This window comes from Ammospiza caudacuta, chromosome 2, assembly GCF_027887145.1.
Source record: "Ammospiza caudacuta isolate bAmmCau1 chromosome 2, bAmmCau1.pri, whole genome shotgun sequence".
Classification (NCBI taxonomy): Eukaryota; Metazoa; Chordata; class Aves; order Passeriformes; family Passerellidae; genus Ammospiza; species Ammospiza caudacuta.
In genome coordinates, this window is record NC_080594.1 from 94,332,520 (window position 1) to 94,351,771 (window position 19,252).

Genomic DNA, 19,252 nt, shown 5'->3' on the forward strand with positions numbered 1-19,252 from the left:
CCACAAAAGCAGTGGGAGCTGCAACTGCTGTGAGCAAGACTTGAGGGGAATGCTCGTGGCCCTGCTTCATCCCCTAATCTTCTGGCAGTCAACAGGTCTGAGATCTTTAAACCCCCTTGTCAGGCCCAGGCTGTGTCTCTGTGTGTGTGCACCAGCTGCTGTGGACTGCACTGAAATCCTCTTTGCACTTACAGAGCTCATGCCCAGCACGGGTCCTGGGCACAGCAGGCTGGCACAGGGGGCCCCGAGCACAGCCCAGCACTCCAACGCCTCCGTGGGAAGGGCAGAAACTCTGAAACTCCCGCAGGGCTTCTTCTTACCGACATGAGAGGAGCAGTGGCCTAAAGAACTAGAGAGGTCATTTTTTGGTGATTACATTAATGTTTTGAGCACCTTTGTAAATAATGCATGTGCTGAGGGAGTGAGAATACTGCACAGCAGGGAGGGATGTCAAAGAAAACAAACAAGTGCTTTAAAACAAAATATTCGGGATACAGTGGCGAGGAAATCAGTCAGAGGAGGGCCAAAATTAATTCACCAGAATAAGGACAAAACCTCAGAGCCATCTGTGAACCAATCATTGGCTTATTATTATTATTGTTGTTGTTATTGTTACTATTACTATTATTATTTTTGTGTGTGTACTTAGCATGTTTAAAGCTGATCTGCTCATAAATTGCTCTGGGGCTCCCTCTAATGACAACTTTACCGTAAGTGGGCTCCGGGAGGCAGAGAACAATGAAACTTCTGTGCTCTTGGTGTAGCACAGAATCGTCCCATCGCTGAATGGTTTGCGTTGGAAGGGGCCTTAAAAATCCTTTAGTTACAAATCCTCTCGTTACAGCCCTTCTGCCGTGGGCAGGGACACCTTCCACTAGACCAGCTGGCCTTGAACACTTCCAGGGATGGGGCATCTCCAACTTCTCTGGGCAAGGGACCAAAAAGTAAAAAATGGCTGATACACTCGATCCACAGGCAGATTTCTTTGCAGAGGTACTGCCTAATGAAGAAATGTGTTGCTGATTCCAGAGAAAATTAAAAGAATCAGATAATAGGGAGACTAAAAAAAATAATGACAGGATCTAGCAATGCACAAACAGCAATGTCAGAGCATAGGATCATTTAAAATATCCACACTGAATCAGTTGAAAATTAATTATAGAAGTCCGTATAATACAATTCAATGAAAGCCATAATTCCTCCTGTGTAGATTAAAATGTACATCAAGTCTTGCAACACATCAATGAGAATTTCCACATTAATATTTTCTGACACTTTGCACTCCTAAAGTCACCCTGGAGATCAGCACAGTCCAAAGGGAGTAAAGTCTGTTTGGTTTCCAGCTCTGAAAATTATTTTAGTTGTGAAATCTTCGGGAAGTTAAATATGAGAGAAAGCTGTAACAAAACAATCTCTTACATGTGAACAAGTGATAGTAGTAAAAGCCATGCTGTACTTGCACACACACACCCCTTTCTGACCAATGTGTATTTCTCTCATATGAATATCAGGAACATTTCCTTTGTTTAAGAGTTTGTTTGTGTCAACTCCAACCTGCTTTTAGCCACAGCAATTATTTTTTAGGTGAAATTAATATTCCATACTGTCACTTTTTAAATGCTGACTTTGAAACCAAGACACTTGTTTCAGAGGACAGAGGAAGAGTCTTAATGGACAGTAGGTTGGGTACAGAGCAGAACAGCATCTGGAAACTAGAGGAAAACAATATTTAACAGTTCATTGGGTATAATTCCCACATAAATAATTGATTTATGCAGCAAAATACTTTAAGAAAACCATTTAACATTCTAATACACATTGATTTGCCTCACAGTAAGGTAGAAAGCATTTCATTTCACAGGCAGGTTTGTGGCTCAGCTGATAAAAGTCCCAGAGCGCTCAGTGGCAGGGCCTTGGAAGGAGCCTGAAGTGACATGTAGTGAGGGACTCATTCAAATAGGAATATTTTGGTCCACATAGGCTACATGTAGAATCACATAGAACTCTTTAGGTTGGGAAGGTCTCTTAGTTCATCAAGTCCAACTGTTAATGTAGCACTGCAAGCTCCAGCACTAAAGCATATCCCCAAGTGCCACATCTACATGTCTTTCACACACCTCCAGGATGGTGACTCCCTGAGCTGCCTACTCCAGCCTGTCTGGCCTGACACTCCTTTTGGTGAAGAAATTTTCCCTAGTATGTGCATGCCCTTTTACTAAGAAATATGTAATTACTACCTACCATTCACCCCCACATGACATTTTTGTCCCTTTTGGATGTTAACACCCTATTTGCACCATAGTGGGATGTTTCATTTAATCATAAATGTAATCAGTTAGAAATCATTCTGGTTTTGGAAAAAAAAAATATATTTATAGTCAAGACATTTTAAGAGACTAATTTCTGCTTTAGAAATCACACAGGTGAACAGCTCAACCAAAAGGGGCTAAGGAACAGAGCACAGACAAAAGGAGTCAGGCAGCTGAGAGCAGTAACCCCTAAAGCCAGAGCCACAACAGAAAGGTCATTACATTATCTCTTCAGTGCACATATGGTCCTCATGTAAAAAGCTTCTGTCCCATCTGTCAGGTTGCTCTACCAATATGTGTTAATGACATGCTGAGACATCATTTCAACTGCAGAGCTGATTTTCTCCAAATTCTTCATTTGGTCATTACCAGCTCTCCTCCAAAATAAAACAGCATGGGGTATCACTGAGCCAATTCAGGTCTCTAGCAGCTGCATGGATGAGTCCCTATAATGTTACATATTTGGAAACTGCAGAATGAGGGAAAACAGAAGTAGCTTTAAGATTTCTTCAATGCACATCCCCCTGCTTTCCTTTAACTTTCAAAAAGATTCTGTCCTTAGAATCAGCATAAGTATTGACATTTATAGAATGCCATTTATAGAATAACCAAAGTATTCACCTTTAATGTTTTCATCATCTTTTATCAGAACTACAGAAATTAAATATTTGCCAGTAGGGAAATCTGGACCATCTTTCTGTACTTTTTTGAACATGGGTGAAGCATTTCTTCTTCTCCAATGACAGGGAACTTTTCCCAAAACTCAATTAAAGATGATGTACAATAGCCACAGGTGTCAGCCAATTCTCATAGCATCCTGGGCACCACCTCCAGGGTGCCATGGATGTGCATGAGTAGAGTTCTCTTGAGTCACTCCTGACTCAACCCTCTCTGACGGTAGTTCTTCCACTTCTTCCACCCTTTGACTAAACAGAGAGGCGAGGGAGACCTTGCTGGTGAGGAAATGACAAAGATGGCACTGGATACATCAGATTTCTGTGTGCCTGCAACCACCAATCCACCCACCCCACCTGGTTACAGTCCTGCTTTGCTCAGGTTTTTTCCACTAATGCAGCAGTAAGTATTGGCTTTGTGTGGCCAGGCTTGGGTAGTGGGGGGCTATGGGGAGGGGGGGGGGATCTTCTGTGAAAAGCTGCCAGAAACTTCACCCTCTTGTGCCTGTGAACATCTGACTACTGCTAACAACTAGAAGTACAGAGCATGGATGCTGTAACTAATAAAACTTTCACTCTTCTGCTAAGTCAGACATATACCTATGTTAGGCACCTTTTTCTTAATGCGATCATTTAATTTTCCCCACTGGGTTTAAATAACTTATTTTTATTTTTACTTTTAAAATGCAGGTTTGGGAGGTATTTAAAAGCTGTTTTTCCTCAATATGTTTCAAGTTTTAACGCTGTGCATGGAGGAAGAATAAGGAATAAAACTAAAAGCGGAGTGTACAAAGAGCAGAACAACTGTTTTTAATTTTTTCTCTTGCAGCACTGGAGGAAGCCTCTGGGAATAAATGCCTGCTTTTCCACTGAGTTTCACTTAAACTTTGGAGTTTGAGGTTTTGGGTTTCAGAAGGTTGTACACTTTGATGAGTCAATATTAGTATAAGCATTTGAGGCAGGGAATCAGAACATCTGGTTTTGATACCTGCACAAACCTCTGCTGGAGTCATGGAGTGTCTAGGTACAATGAGGGCTACCCTGCAGCTTCAACAGAACAGCAAGTCTCAACTACAACACCAAGGCTTAGCTCAGCTAATGAAACAGCAAACACACAAACAGAGTTTATGCATTTTGTTGGGGGTTAGCACTTGGGGCTTGGGCACACTTTCACGAGGTATAAGAAAAATCTTGCCTGAGCATTCAGTAAGACAGAGAAAAAAGGTACAGAGGCAGCCAAAAAAAAAAAGTAAAATCCAACCCAGCAGACAACTGACAGATAAGAGGCAGATGTGAGGAAATAATGGAACTGAGTTGCCAAGACATCATCAATAAGCAACTCAGCCAGCATGTCTGTTACTGAGGGTGCAGGTTTAGAGTTACCATAAGCCCATATGAACTCACTGCCCCTTCTGCCCAAAGAAAGAAAGTAAGAAAGCAAGCCTGCTTTTTTGATTGTACAGCTCAGAAGAAATACCTGGTCAAGTATGTCAGCCAATACAAATTAGCAAGAATTCCTTTGACTTCTACTAAATTTTAATACTAAAATTTAATACATCTTTGCTAGAATCTTTCTCAGAATAGACAATGGTGAAGCACAGAATTCTCATTTTAAAACACTGAATCCTAAATGGTCTTCAGGGGTGTTTTTACATATTAATTTACTCATTAATGTAAGACCAAACAGTACCAATAATGGTATATGTGTTCATATTCTAATGATTACATTCCATGTTGCTCTGATCTAGAGATAAGCAACATACTAATATACCAAGACAGCTACTTAAACACTCTTAGCTATGCTGAAGATATAATATTACTCAAACTAGTAATTCTTGCAAGAATCTCTCCCCAAATATCAAATGAAATGAAGTTGTAACCTGAGACAAAAACGGCCTTTTCTGTCAAACACCTCCAAGTTCTCTGCAGACTACTTTTAGTTTGACTGAATGAAAGGTGGTGAAAATGCACTTTAAAAACATGACTGAGCATTCCATACAACCAACCACTTTTTGCCATAGAAAGATGAAGTTTCTATTGCACATATGGCCAGAGCCAACATCCTTCTGTAACAACATCCTCTGATGTTTCTTTATTGTTTTCCTTTTGTACTTTCCCTTGAGCATTCTTCACAAAAAGGATTGAAATCAGTGTCATTCTAAGAGTACACAGAAAAGGTTCCTCTCCATGGATACGGATGATAAAAAAGAGCTGCCTAAAAGTTCATATAAAAGCACTTTCTCAGTCATATATATGATCTACGAATGTAACAGCCTTTAAAAAGTTAGAGAACCTGAAAGTTGAATACTGCGAGTATTACACCCAAGCATAATGAAGACATGCTGCAAAGTCAGAAAATCATTTCACTATGCTGACTTTCATTATTAAATATTTGCCATTGCAAGAAATAATATTTTCTAACACCTGGGAAGTAAAGAATGACTGTGCTGTCCTGAACGAGTCACTTTTACTGGCTTTTAGTTAATGCCACTCTTTCTACACTGAACTGGAGCCACAGAACATAATGCATTTGAATTATTCATACAGACATGGTAGGAAGGCAACTCTTTCACTTAATAAACAGCACTAAGAAGTCACCTGAGTGTAGAGCTTTAAATATCTTTGCCCTTCCTTACAGAAATCCTCATGAAAGGCAACAAAGATAAAAATACAAGCTTCAATCAAACCAATCTGAAGCTCTTTGGTTGGAGATTACACTTGGAGACTTTTTTATTATTAATTTAACACTAACATCTTCATATCCTAAACCCATATTTAAAACCGCTTGTCTAAGCATAATTCAGCTGGAGAGGGACTCCTTCTTCCTTCTGCTGCCTCCACATAAAATCTACATTCCTTCTGAATTAAAAAGTACTTATGTGTTTTTAACAAATAATATACAGATCACACAAAGGCCAGCATCCTAAATAACAGTGCATAAATATAAATTCTTGTTTTCCTTTTTTTTCATTTACATCTGACAGGCTCTTCTGAAAGAGATGGGAAATTTAGACTAACCTTGCTGAGTGATGACTGAGGCTGATGACTGCGAAGTTGAAGCTTCCAAAGCAGACCTCCTAGGTACTTTTGCATCTCTTGTTGCCAAAGATACTTAAAAGATACTATGCTGAATACAAAGGTTTTGTTCTTGACTTGAACAAAAAAAATTATGGCCAACACCAGGTTGGGTTTCTTTTTATTGTTAAAACATTAAAGCATAACATTTCACCAAATACAGGAAATTTAGGGGTCGTCTGACATTACAAACATCTGGATCATCAAGAGAAAGTGTTGAGCTATACATAGTCTGACGTTAATCTATCAATTTAATGTATATTAGTAAATGATTAAAACATGGCCAAAATACAGAATCACAAAATAAGTACCTTGATGCTTCTAAATCTGAGACAAGTCAGAGAACTGAGTGCAATAAATTTCCAGCAAATGTCTATACACTCAATTACCTCAGGGCAGAATTATTCCAGGAATATTGGTAGTTCCTCATATTCCTACCAGGAATATTGGTAGTTCCTCATATTCTTGCTCATTCACATTCAATTTAGTGAGAATTTGATTTGAGAACTTGATAAAAACATTTTTAAAAATACCACATTTAACAAATGTGAAAAAAGAAGTTGTCTTCACAGGAAAATACAGATTGCTTGCCACTCCAGTCCTTAATTGCCTATATGTTTTACAAATCTTTACAAAACTAATTTGTATCCATTTTGGTTTCAAAAACATAGTACATCTGAAAAATAAAATATGACTCTACTGATGGGTAATACAAAGACATGAACACGCATTTAAAATTACTTTTAAAAGTAAATCTTCTCAGTAATACAGCTATAAGACAAGTTAAACATAGTACAATAAACCATGCATCTTCTGACTTGTCAGATCAGCTAAACTACTTGGTTAACATACAGTAACACTTTTGAACACTTCATAAATTCAGCTTTCCTAGCACAAGGAAAAAAAAAACAGATTAAATTTGTTCTTCAAGTGGTTCAAGGCTGTCCAAGTGTTTTTTAGGTGTATCATCACTATGACGGCTTTGGCAATGGGTTAAATGTTTCTTAAAGCCTCGGGGAAAATTTGATTCAAAATTACAACGGGGACACTTCAACAGACTTTGACCATGAGCAGCAACATGATTTTTAAGAAGAGACTCCAAGAGAAAAGCTTTGCCACATATTTTACATTTGTATGGGCTTTGAACATTATGCTTGTTAACTAAATGGTGCAAGACAGCACCTTTTTTCATTGCACGACAGCAACAGATTTTGCAGTAATACTTTCCCTTGCCACGCTTCATGTACTTTGCTATTTCTTCCTCAGAGATGAAAGCCTCTTTCTCTTCAGTAAACTGAAGCACACACGGTGGCTGCGTAGGAGTAGTTGCATCCATTTTGCTCTCTTTGCTGTAATCAGATGACTCCATATCATACTGCTCTTGGTCACTGTTGGACTCTTGTTCCTTTATCTCCATTGAGTCCACCACTGGTTTTCCACACTCACTACTATTTAGTTCAGAATCTGAGTTCTCCTGGTTTTCCTTCTTGGGCTTCTTTTTTGGGCATGAATATAACATGTGTTCAGGTGATTCTTTGGCTAATATTGACTGTTCATCCTGTGAGAATAAATCATCCAGTGGTTTCTGATCATCTAAACTGTGAGAGAGAAAGTCACTCTCACCAGACTCACTAGGTGTTTGGGGCTCAGAGAAAAAGCCCGATGCAGACTTGTGAGGCTCGGAAAACAGGATGTTCTTCTGGATTTCAGAAGGTACAGTAGTTTCAGCATGTCTCTGGACATCAGAGGATAGAGCAGCAGCAGGCTTCTGCATCTCAGAAAATACAGCATGCTTTTGAACATCAGGGGAAACAGCAGATTTCTGGCAGTCTGTGAAAACAGCTTGCTTGAGTGTCTCGGGAGAAACAGGAGTAGGTTTCTGGGACTCAGTAAAGAGACCATGTTTCTGAACTTCAGGAGATGTGGATTTCTGAGACTCTAGAAAGGAAGTAGACTCCTGAACTTCAGAGGAAATGGAAGTGAGTTTTTGGGCTTCAGAAAACAGGGCATGCTTCTGGACTTCAGAAGAAACAAGAGCAGATTTTTGGGCTTCAGAACACAGACCTTGTTTTTGACCTTCAGTAGAAACAGTAGAAGTAGATGTCTGATTCTGGGGCTCAGAAAAGACAGCACGTTTCTGGACATCAGTAGAGGCAGTAGGATTAGATTTGCGAGTCTCTGGGAACAACACTCTTTTCCGAGGCTCAGGGAAATGAGCCCGTTTCTGAATCTCAGATGAAGCAGCTGAGGTGGATTTCTGAGTTTCAGAAAAATACATTGATTTCCGTGACTCAGAGAGTTTCCAAGATTCAGGAGATACTGAAACACCAGGCTTACGGACCTCAGGAAAGAAAGAAGGCTTCCAAGAGTCAGAGGAAACAGTGTGACTGGACTTTCGAAGCTCAGGAGAAACAGGGGGAGAATGCTTCCACGTGTCAGGGGACAGAACAGGTTTCCAGCCTTCAGGGTAAACAGATGAGATGGGTTTCCAGGGCTCAGAAGAAACAAGAGTAGATTTCTGGGATTCAGAAAAGGACGTAGACTTACACGAATCAGAAACAAGCCTCCTAGGTTCTGGCAACACAACTGAACCAGGCCTTCGGGACTCAGGGGCAGACCTCCGGGATTCCACGGACACCGACATGGCAGGCTTTGAAGCCCAGGGAGAAACTGTGGGAGACTTCTGCACTTCATGAGGTGAAGCCCTCCAGGGCTCAGGGGAAACAGTTGGGCCAGGTCTCCATGACTCCGGTGAAACCGCAGAAGCGGGTCTCCGGCTCTCAGGAGAAGCAGCAGAAGCAGGCCGACGCATTTGGGAGGGATGCCTGCGTGGCTCAGGAGACACGGCTGGGGCGTACCTCCGTGGCTCAGGGGATGCTGCTGGAGGAGGTTTCTTTGGCTCTGGTGACACAGCTGGGGAGTATCTGCAGGGCTCTGGAGACACAGCAGGAGAATGGCGCCGGGGCTCAGGCGATATGGCGGGGGAATGCCGGCGGGGCTCTGGAGACGTGGCTGGGGAGTGCCGACGGGGCTCTGGCGACGTGGCCGGGGCTGGCTTCTGTGGGTCGGGGGACACAGCAGGAGATGGCTTCTGTGGGTCAGGAGACACGACAGGAGATGGCTTCTGTGGGTCAGGAGACACAGCAGGAGATGGCTTCTGTGGGTCAGGGGACACAGATGAGGCTAACTTCTCTGGATCGGGAGATGTGGCTTGGGCTGACTTTTCTGGATCTGGGGACACAGTCTGGACTGACTTCTCTGGCTCTGGGGAAGTCACCTGAGCAGACTTCTGGGGCTCTGGGGACACAGAAGATTTCTGAAGCCTGGGGGAAACAACAGGTTCTGATTTGGGGAGTTCAGGAGAAAGGGCAGGTTTGCCTGACTCAGGGGAAAGGGTAGGTTTCTGTGGCTCCAACATGACACTTTTCTTGGACGAATCTGAATCTCCTTCTACCTGTTGCTCTTTCTGCTCTTCGTTCCACTTCTCAGGTGCTGCATGCTGTGCTTTGATGTGATAATACACGTTGCAATACATCTTGCTGGTAAAGAAACATTTATGGCAGTGAAACAGTTTTGCACTTTTTTGATAAAATATAAGTTTACCCAAACCAGCAGCATCCATTTCATCACAACACTCTGGGTGAACGGTACCCATATGAATTTGTATGTTCTCATAGTCAGTTCCCCTGAAGCTGCAGTAGTCACATTCCAAGCGCTCTGTGGTTTTACGTAGTATCTGCAGCATGTCCATTTTTCTGTAGGCAGTAACAGTCCCCACAGCAGTGCACCTTTTAAAGAGGATTTTTCAGTTCCTGTAATAAAGGAAAAAGATCTGTATAGTTATCCTTTCATGTTAATTTCAACTCTGTCACTCCTAAATAACCACGCGTGCTTTTCCCTGCTCACCCCCACTCCCTTTTTAGAAAGCATAGATTTTGCACAGGTACTGACTACTTCATAGAGAAATCCAAACAGAAAGTCATTTTGCATCAGTAAAACTTGAAAAAATAAAGTTTACATTTAATAATAGGCCTTCCTACCTATGTAAAAAAACTGGAAGCAAATGATAAAAAACCCCAGGCGATGAAGAGCAAAGTTTGAATTTCACTTGATAAATGTGACTTGTTTTCTCCATTGTCTTCTTACCATATTTTATGTGCTTTTATTGTATTATTTACATTATACATGTAAACTGAAACCAAAAAGTACTTTGAAAAGTACTTGAAACAATGCCACTGAGATGAGGCCATTTAAAAAATGCATCTTCACCATTAAATTTCAAAACAAATAATCCATTTTTGACAAAGACCAAACTAAAATTCAAGAAAACAGCAGTCTAAAGTCTAGGCTGTTTTCATCATACTGGCTTCCTTTCACTAATTATATGATAAAAAAATACACTGATCATAAAAGCTTCATCTATTATGACAAGGACTTTTCCTGTTCCATTATTTCATCTGTTGCCCCAATAACAACAAAAATACTATTTAAGAAAAACAGCAGGTTTTTTTTCAGTTGGTAGTTAACAGTCCACTGAATCCAGAACATTGTTTTCCTCACCCCAGTGATGGAAATTTCTCAAAATTAATGTTTTTTACAAGACTTAAAAAAAACCCACAAAATAACAACAACAACACCCAAACACCAACCAACCTTCCCCCCCACGTAAATAGCTTTTAATGATTTGGCTATATTCTCCTATTTCCAAAAGAATTTAACCAGATTAGCTACTGCAACAAGCAGAAAACCAAGTCTAGTCATAGTCTGCAAGTTATACTGACATAAAGTGGAAGGTAAAAAGGACATTTAAATGAAATGAGCACACTTCTTCCTTGTAGGTTGAAATTAAACAGTTGTTACATGATTAATCATGCTAAGCTATCAGCCTAATTTTGGGGGGTGTTGTAAAACACAGTGCTTCAAAACACTCAAAATTGTTGTTTAATTTTAACATTAATTTTACCTGTCTAAATATATATAAGACTAACAAGTCTAAAAATACGCATTCAAAGCAAGTTTTCTTAATTTATTCCTAAAGCATTTTCCCCCTGGTTTCTTATGGAAATGAGGCCTATACAAACACATTGCCCCACAGTCAATGCCAATCAAACTGGACAAAGCAATCCAGCCTTACTTTGCATTTCTACACCTTTCATGAAAATCAGCAACTAGAGAATGCAAGCAATGCCTCCACTGAGGCAGAATATGTCACTTAGCAGCAACTTCTTCTGTTTAGCCTCTCCACAAAAAGTCTTGAAACATTCAGAGCAAGCAGTATCTGATTCAGCTTTAATTAAGGAAAAGGAATTCAAAATACTACAGCAGTGAGTTGCTTTGGGCTTGGGGTAGAGACAGAATGAAAGCAAATTAACAGTGCTGCTAAAGGATGAGATGGATACAGCAAAAAACCAGGAAAGAAGGATTGGCTGAGGAGCAGGAGGGCACAAATCCTTAAGAAATACAGGTTCACTAGCTCAGCTGCTTATGGAGCAGCTCCTTTGTGTGCATACACACATCACATTAAGCCACAGGAACAGGTAGATTTCCAATTGGGAAGCACGGTGGAACCACATGTGGAGCTTTAAGAAGGAACCTGCTTCACAACCATGAGGCAAATGAACAGCATCCGACCACAGCCTAGCTGCAAATGAGAAGTAATTACTCTGCCCCACAGACACTGAAGCGAAGAGCCTTTGGGGTACAAGCTGCAGTTTCCCAGCACTGCTGGCAGCCATACAAAAGACATCCCACATTGTAGCCCACACCACATTCAGCGTTGACCCAAAACACTTCCCAACATTTTATAACGAATTTTTTATGTCTGTAAAAGATGAAAACAAAACAAAGATGACAGCAGTGCTCAGTGGGCTGTATCTCTTCAACAGAAAATAACATACCAATTGTAAAAACTCACAGCACACCATGTCTTAGTACTCTAAAAGACTTTCAAATCTTTATGAACTACTTTATATTTTGTTTGCTGAATTCAGAGCAAAAGGAGGAAAGGAAAATTTAAATTTGAAAGCAAAAATTTCTGAATTGCTGATATGAGCAAAATAAAAAGGTTTTGGGTTTTTTTTTAATCAAATCACAGCAGAACATAATTAGGATAATGAAGATGTACTGCAGCAATCATATTTTTATACTTGAAAGGGAATTTGTCAATTCCAAAATTGGTTGTAATCCGGAATAACCCATTTTCTTTTCACAGAAAACCAAAAAAAGGGCTTTTCTAATTTGAATTTATCACAGTTTATAACAAAGTTTAAGAGACAATCTTTTCTACTCTCTTCATAATTTCCCAGCTCTTCATGTCACCTGTTGCCCTTGCTGCAGTTTTTTGTTATTCACTGAAACACACTCCACCCCACGTCCCTATCCTCTTCTTTTATTCAGTTCTATCTTACTTTATGCTGAAAATTCCCACTTTCTTTCCAAATACAACAGTCAGAAAAAGTCAGCAGTTCCCAAATTCCACAAATTGTCCACATTGATGCTAAGCTTTTTGGCCATTCAAATTTTTTGGAACCAAAGAAGTTACAGGCACAATCCAGACATCCAAAAGTCTTGCCAGTCAAGCCTTTTGCATAAGAAATAACATTAAAGAGCTGAGGGAACTTTGTGTCACATTGCCATCACCCAGCATTTTTAGTTTTGTAACTCAACCCAGTGTACCTGGCAGTCACTGAAGTAACTGCCTCTTCTGCTGAAATCTCTACTTAATTGAGGACCCTACCGAGCAAGACAACTCTTGGTTATTGCAGCACCTTGGGCTGCAAGCCCATGGAATAGTAAATCTAGTTTCAGAATAGTTACTGGGATCAGTAACAAACAGCACTGAGCCTGTACTAACTCATGTTGTCAATTCAAATTTGTTGAAACACTTCTGGAAGAATAAACTCTGAGACGTTGCTGGTTCACTTAGCACAGATCTACATAGCTAGTTTGAAAGATCTTCCTGTCAATCCCTCCAGACTCCTTCTCAATATTGAGCTCCAGTGCCACTGTCTCTACATGGTTTTGGTTGCTGTCCTCTTCTGTACTCAGGTTTCTCACACAGATGACTCTGCTTCACACTGCTCTTTGCCACCACTCCTGCATCAGAACTTGTTCTGCACTGCATCCTGGCTTGCCCAGCTGGGTGAAAGTGCAAGTAACAACACGTCACTGTTTTCTAAAGTCCCACACCAGCAGAGCCAGCCAGCCTAGAAACCATATGCTCAGTAACCAGGGCCCCATGGCCTTGGTCCTGCATGAACTGTGATGTAATCTATGCTCAGCAGCATCCTTCTGGCAACACTGAGAGAGATGGACCATGCTCCCTCTGTGTAAATGCATTATTACAGACATTAAAGGGAATATGCTGCTGCAAATCAAACCCATAAAAAGGTTTTATTAAATAAATGGTGTGATTTTGTCAGGGTGTTCCATGTGCACTGCAGAGACCTGAACCAAATACTAAATCACATCACTCTAGTGCTCTGAAGCTCTTTAAGGAAAAGTATGAATTTCAGGACAAAGATCAAATTGTCATGAGCAACAGCTTCCCCATTAAACAAAGCAGAAGACAGATGGTCACTGGAGCATCTCTCAGGACTTCTTAAGTACTCCTAGGAGGACAAAGAAGCTGCCACCTCTGCAAGTACAAATAACTGCTGTGCAGGCCCCAGGCCACTTTGTTTAGTTGAACACTCTGCCAGGCCATAACTGTTTTGTAAAAAGGACACCTGAGCATTCCCCTGTTCAAACTCTCAGGTAACAGGATGTGCAGTGCAGCAGTGGCTATAACTGAGCCTGTGCTGCATGCTACTGTAACACTACAAAGCACAACACATTCTTTAATTGCTCTTTCTACATTCCCTCCTACTTTTCTCACTTTCCATGGCTGCAACACAGAAAACAAACACACATGCAGCCAAACAGAACACACTACAACCAAAGCAGAAGCCTGAAGCCCAGCATTTATGCCTGTTCTGCATCCACATCCTGCCTGCAAGACAAAATACTGTGATTCAACTAAGATTCTGGGGCTTGCAATACTAAATTTTAACTTAAGGCAGCCAAGACTCATTCAGAGTCTTCCTAAGACATGACATTTCCCACTGAAATCTACCTGAGCAGGTAAGTGCTTCTGGCTAAAAGCTCACTATATCCTCAGATGTCAAGCACAGTAACAGCATCAGTACCAACCCAGCTCTTAGCTGACATGAAGTGACACAGATCAATGTCCATCACTCAGTTTAAAAGTGCCTGAAGAGACACAAATCCCAGCAGTGCGACCACCAGTCCCTACTGCTGCTCCATCAGCCACCTCTCCCAGCCCCTCTTCTTCCAGGCATGTTTAGAACCTACAAACAGAGGTTCCTACTACCAACTCTCTCCTCTCTCCACTGAGATGCTGAAGATCCTTACACCAGTTCCTGTCCCCTACACTGCAGTTCTGGCCATAATCTCCTCCACCAGAGGAAAACCAGAAAAACAGCATGGGAAAAGGATTGGTAATGAGGGCAAGTATCTACCTGAGAAAAGAACAACCATCACTGCTTTTCTTGATTTGTTCTTAGCAGCCAAGAGGCTAAAGTCATGATTTGGCAGAAAGAAGAAGTATCCAGGAAATCAGAGGCAGCGAGATAACCACAAATTCAACCAAAAGTTGGTTATGAGTATCACAAGGCAGCCACAGAGCAGAGTCAAACAGCATCAGAAGTTTCTGCTGAGTTCATGTTAAACTGAGTAATAGGAGCATCCTAAGCTAATGCACAGAGAGGAGAGACCTCCTGATGTCTTCCCAGTCAACATATCCAGCCATGTCTGACATGGTTCATGGAGTCCATATCACATCTTCCACAAGGATCCTACTTAAGATTAAGTCATACTTCCTACAGCCCCTCAAAAACCTCCTCATGGAAGAAAAGAGGAAAAATGCAGAGGAGATACCTACATATAACAAGGAATCCATGCAAGTGTTGGCACAACATGACTCTGGCAGCAAACAAGGTATCTCTATTTTTTAACTCCATTCCAATGTCATAGCTACAAGTCTTCCAATCATTCCTGGTAATTTTTAATAAACACATTCTACACTTAGCATTGCAACAGTTAATATATACCTCCATTTTTCCTCTATTGAAGATAAGCTGCGACTGTACAAAGGAAGCAACAAAGGGCTCAAAGCTAAAGATCTAGACTGTCTGTGAGCACAGAAAATTAGATTTCCTTTAACATTACATGAAGAAATTCAGAGCACAGCAACAAGTAGTCTGCCACATCATTGTTCAAAATCAGACTGTCTTGGTTCTCAGTGGCAGAAAAATCTATAACTCTTTTCCTCTCAATGAACAATCAACCCTGGTGAAACACAAGCAGCTAGAGAACATGCAACATACTTTAATGGCACCAACACAGCTGGGGAAATGATCCAGAAGAAAAGCCATGCAATTTTCTGCAGTGCACTACAACCACACATAAGATTCCCTATACCAGTCACTGCACAGGAAGGATCACTGTTGATTTTCGTCAGCCTTGGAAGTTTCTTCCAGACAAACAGTTCAGTCATAACCCTCTGTCAGTGAGGAGAGTCAGTGGCAAATTTGTTCCCAGCAAAAGAAATCTGAGTAAGCGAGATACAGCAGCATCATTGCCTCTGCTAGAAGGAACAGATCCAGAGTTTTGCTGGGTTTAAGCAAAAGGAAAAACTACACATTCTTGCAGTGCCAAAAAATGAATGGCAGTCTGGTGGCAGCATGATGCTTCTCTTGAAGCTACATCCCTGTGTTGTGACTGACAAAGAGAAGTTTAGCTCCCAGAGGAAGCTGCACACAAACATCCCACAGTGGGGCAGAGCAGGCACTCTGCAAGGCACCAGGCAGGTAAGGGCATCACTTCCAAGGCACCAGGAACAAGACAGGCAGCCCTGTGCTCCTGCTAGTCCACAAGTGTCCACAGTATCTGACCACAACCTCACATCTGAACTCCCAGCTACCAGCCAGTCTACTCAGGCTGTTCCACCAGCAACAATTGCTGAACAAGGTTTTGAAAATTTCACAGCTACACAAGGCACAAACACTCCGACCCAACCAGCCACTGAAACAGCAAGATACGCTAAGAACATGGGAGGCACCAGATCCAGGCAGGAAATGCTGCTTTATGAAGTTCCATGTTTCCAGGAAAGGTTCAAGGCAGTGGAGATCTACAAAGTGACAATGCTTGACGCACATACAGACGACTTAAGAAAAACAAAGCACCCAGAACTGCAACAGTTTTGCAATATTTCAATCTTTGTTAAGAGAATGACAAGTCTACACAACATTAGTTCTCAACAAAAGATCTAACAACAGTCTAAACTGCAGAGTAAAATCAATGTACATTTGACAGATTCAAGACTGAAGAAATTAATTCCATGTACTGCTTCTACAGCTTTTTAACTCCAAGTTCCAATTCCACTTCCAGTTGGCTTCCAAAAATGGCCCTGAAAACCTTATTGCTGCAGCGCTGTACCTGAGCTAATGAAGTGCCACTAGAGCATTGCAATCTAGTCAAGAACCGAATTAAGGCTGTGAAACTTGGTAACATGCTAAGAATTCCATTTACACTACCCTGAAAGAATATGGGGTTCAAGGGAAGATTACAGAAGAGAAATGTGAAATCCAAAGTTTCTATATTCCTCACTTGCAAAAAATTCATAGAATCATTGAGGTTGGAAAAGACCTCTGAGATGATCGAGCTCCAACCTGTGACTGAACACCACCTTGTCAAGCAGACCATGGCACTCGGTGCCACGTCCAGTCTTTCCTTCAACACCTCCGGGGACGGCGACTCCAACACTACTCTGGACAGTCCATTCCAATGTCTATTCACTTTCACAGTGAAGAAATTCTTCCTAATGTCCAATCTAAGCGTCCCTTGCTGCCGTTTAAGATTATGTCCTCCCGTCCTGTCACTTGTTGCCTGGGAGGAGAGGCCGATCCCCACCTGGCTATACCTTCCTTTCCTGTGGCTGCAGAGAGCGGTAAGGTCCCCCCGAGCCTCCTCTCTCCAGCTGAACACCCCAGCTCCCGGAGCCGCTGCTCACAGGACACGCTCTCCAGAGCTGTGCTGAGCCATTCCTCTGCACCTGCTTCTCCGCTCCCACGTGCGACGCCGCCGCTCCCGGCAGCTATTTCTGTCACCGGGGAAGGGCCCGGTCCCGGCGGGGACACGTCCCGTGCCCAACTCGCTATCCCAGGACAGCAGACGGGCAGCGTGCTCGTCCCGCTCCTGGCTCCGCCGGCATCACTTTAACTTTCCTGCGGGAAGGGGGTGCCTGCGGGCTCGGTTTTCCCGGCGCCGCCGGCTCCCCGCTGCCCGGCCCTCCCGGGGGCCGCACCCCCGGGGCCGGGGGCCACGCCGCCCGCCCATTCATCCCGCCCCTCCGGGCGCTCTCCCTCGCCGCCTCCCTTCTCCTTCTTCCCTCCCGTGCGCGGCCCCGCCGGTTTTGTTCCCCCCGCGCCGGCACCGGCAGCCGCCGCCGCCCCCCGCGCGGCGGGGGCTGGACAAGGGGAAGGCCCAGGCCCGATGCCCAGGGGGAGGGAGGGAAGCGCGCCGGGCCCGGCCGGCGGGAGCGGGGGGCGAGCGGGACGGGCCGCCCGCACTCACCGATCGGCACCTCCGGGACGGCGGGCGCGGGGCCGGGGGGGCCGGGCCGGGCTCCCCCCGCCAATGGCGGCGGCGGCGGCGGCGGGAGGCGGGGCCGGGTCACGTGCCGCGGCCGCGGCGGCGGGGCCGGGGGCGGGGCCGGGCCGCGCCGCCCTCCGCGCCCGCCGGCAGGGGGCGCTGCCGCCCAGGGGGCCCGGCCTGTCTGGGGGCCCACAGGGGGCTTGTCCAGTGCGGGGAGAATTCCAGAATGCCAGAAACAGAGTCACAAAGTCACAAACTAGGCTGCAAAAGAGCTCTGAGATCCTCGACTATGACCAAACACCACCGAGTCAACAAGACGATGGCCCTCGGTGCCATGTCCAGTTTTCCTTCAATACCTCCAGAGATGGTGACCCCACCACCTCCCTGGGCAGCCCATTCCAATAAGCAATCACCCTCTGAGTAAAGAAATTCTCCCTGATATCCAGCCTAAAAATCCCTTGATGCCGTTTAAGACTCTGTCCTCTCATCCTACTGGTTGCCTGGGAGAAGACCCTGACCCCAACCTGTTACAGCCTCCTTTCAGGTGATCATAGCGAAAGGTAAGGTGTCCCCGGAGCCTCCTGCTCTCCAGGCTGAGCAACCCCAGCTCCCTCAGCCGCTCCCTGTAGGACACGCACCCCATTGCTCTGCTCTGGATCTGCCCATTATATCCTTCCTGAATTGAGGGGCCCAGAAATGTATGCAGGATTCTTGGTGTGGGCTCACCAGTGCAAAGAGACCACACCTCAGGTACTGTGTGTCCAGTTCTGGACCCCTCAATTCAGGAATTGCTTTTTGTCTTTTGGGTTTAGCAGTGCTTTTTGTCCAGTATGGAAGGAATGACAGACTAACAGAATCACAGAACCAATTAAGTTGGAAAAGACCTCTGAAATCCACTCCAGGCTGTGAGTGAGCACCCCCATGTCAACCAGACCAGAGCACTCGGTATCATGTCCAGTTTTTCCTTAAAAAACTCCAGGGTGGGTTACTCCCTGGAAGTGTTTAAGGAAAGACTCTCTGGAGGCTGAGGGAAATTTTATTAGGATAGAAGGTGGGGATAACCAAGGTTCTTGTTATTAGATCCCTCGGGGCACGTTAGTGTGAATGATCAGTATTTATAAATCAACAATGTAGGGTTTATTATAGAACAACTTGGTTGCAAAGGAAAACAGGTGTGGAGCTGTTTTTGTGGTTATTATTTGTAGTAATACAACATGAAAGCATTGCAATGTGAAAGTGCAACATCACCACCCAAGGACACAGACAAGGAGAAAAGGAAATTTCAAGGAAAATAAAGGAAATTTCAAGGAAATGAAAGGAAATGAAAGGAAATTTCAAGGAAAGGAAATTTCAAGGAAAGGAAAGGAAATTTCAAGGAAAGGAAAAAGGAAAGGAAAAGGAAAGGAAAGGAAAGGAAAGGAAAGGAAAGGAAAGGAAAGGAAAGGAAAGGAAAGGAAAGGAAAGGAAAGGAAAGGAAAGGAAAGGAAAGGAAAGGAAAGGAAAGGAAAGGAAAGGAAAGGAAAGGAAAGGAAAGGAAAG

At 43.3% G+C, this 19,252-nt stretch overlaps 1 protein-coding gene across 1 annotated transcript; it reads right to left on the bottom strand.

Annotated features, from left to right (window-relative positions):
* Nucleotides 1–6,183: 6,183 nt before the first annotated feature.
* CHAMP1 (chromosome alignment maintaining phosphoprotein 1) lies at nt 6,184–17,753 on the bottom strand. Its single transcript, XM_058825350.1, has 2 exons — nt 17,693–17,753; nt 6,184–9,870 (listed from the first exon to the last, which is right to left on the bottom strand). The coding sequence occupies exon 2, from the start codon at nt 9,807–9,809 to the stop codon at nt 6,972–6,974; it is 2,838 nt and encodes a 945-aa protein (XP_058681333.1). The 5' UTR covers nt 9,810–9,870; nt 17,693–17,753; the 3' UTR covers nt 6,184–6,971.
* Nucleotides 17,754–19,252: the final 1,499 nt, after the last annotated feature.

Coding starts and splice junctions, on each gene's coding strand:
- CHAMP1 (XM_058825350.1), bottom strand. CDS start 9,809: ATGGACATGCTGCAGATACTACGTAAAACCACAGAGCGCTTGGAATGT.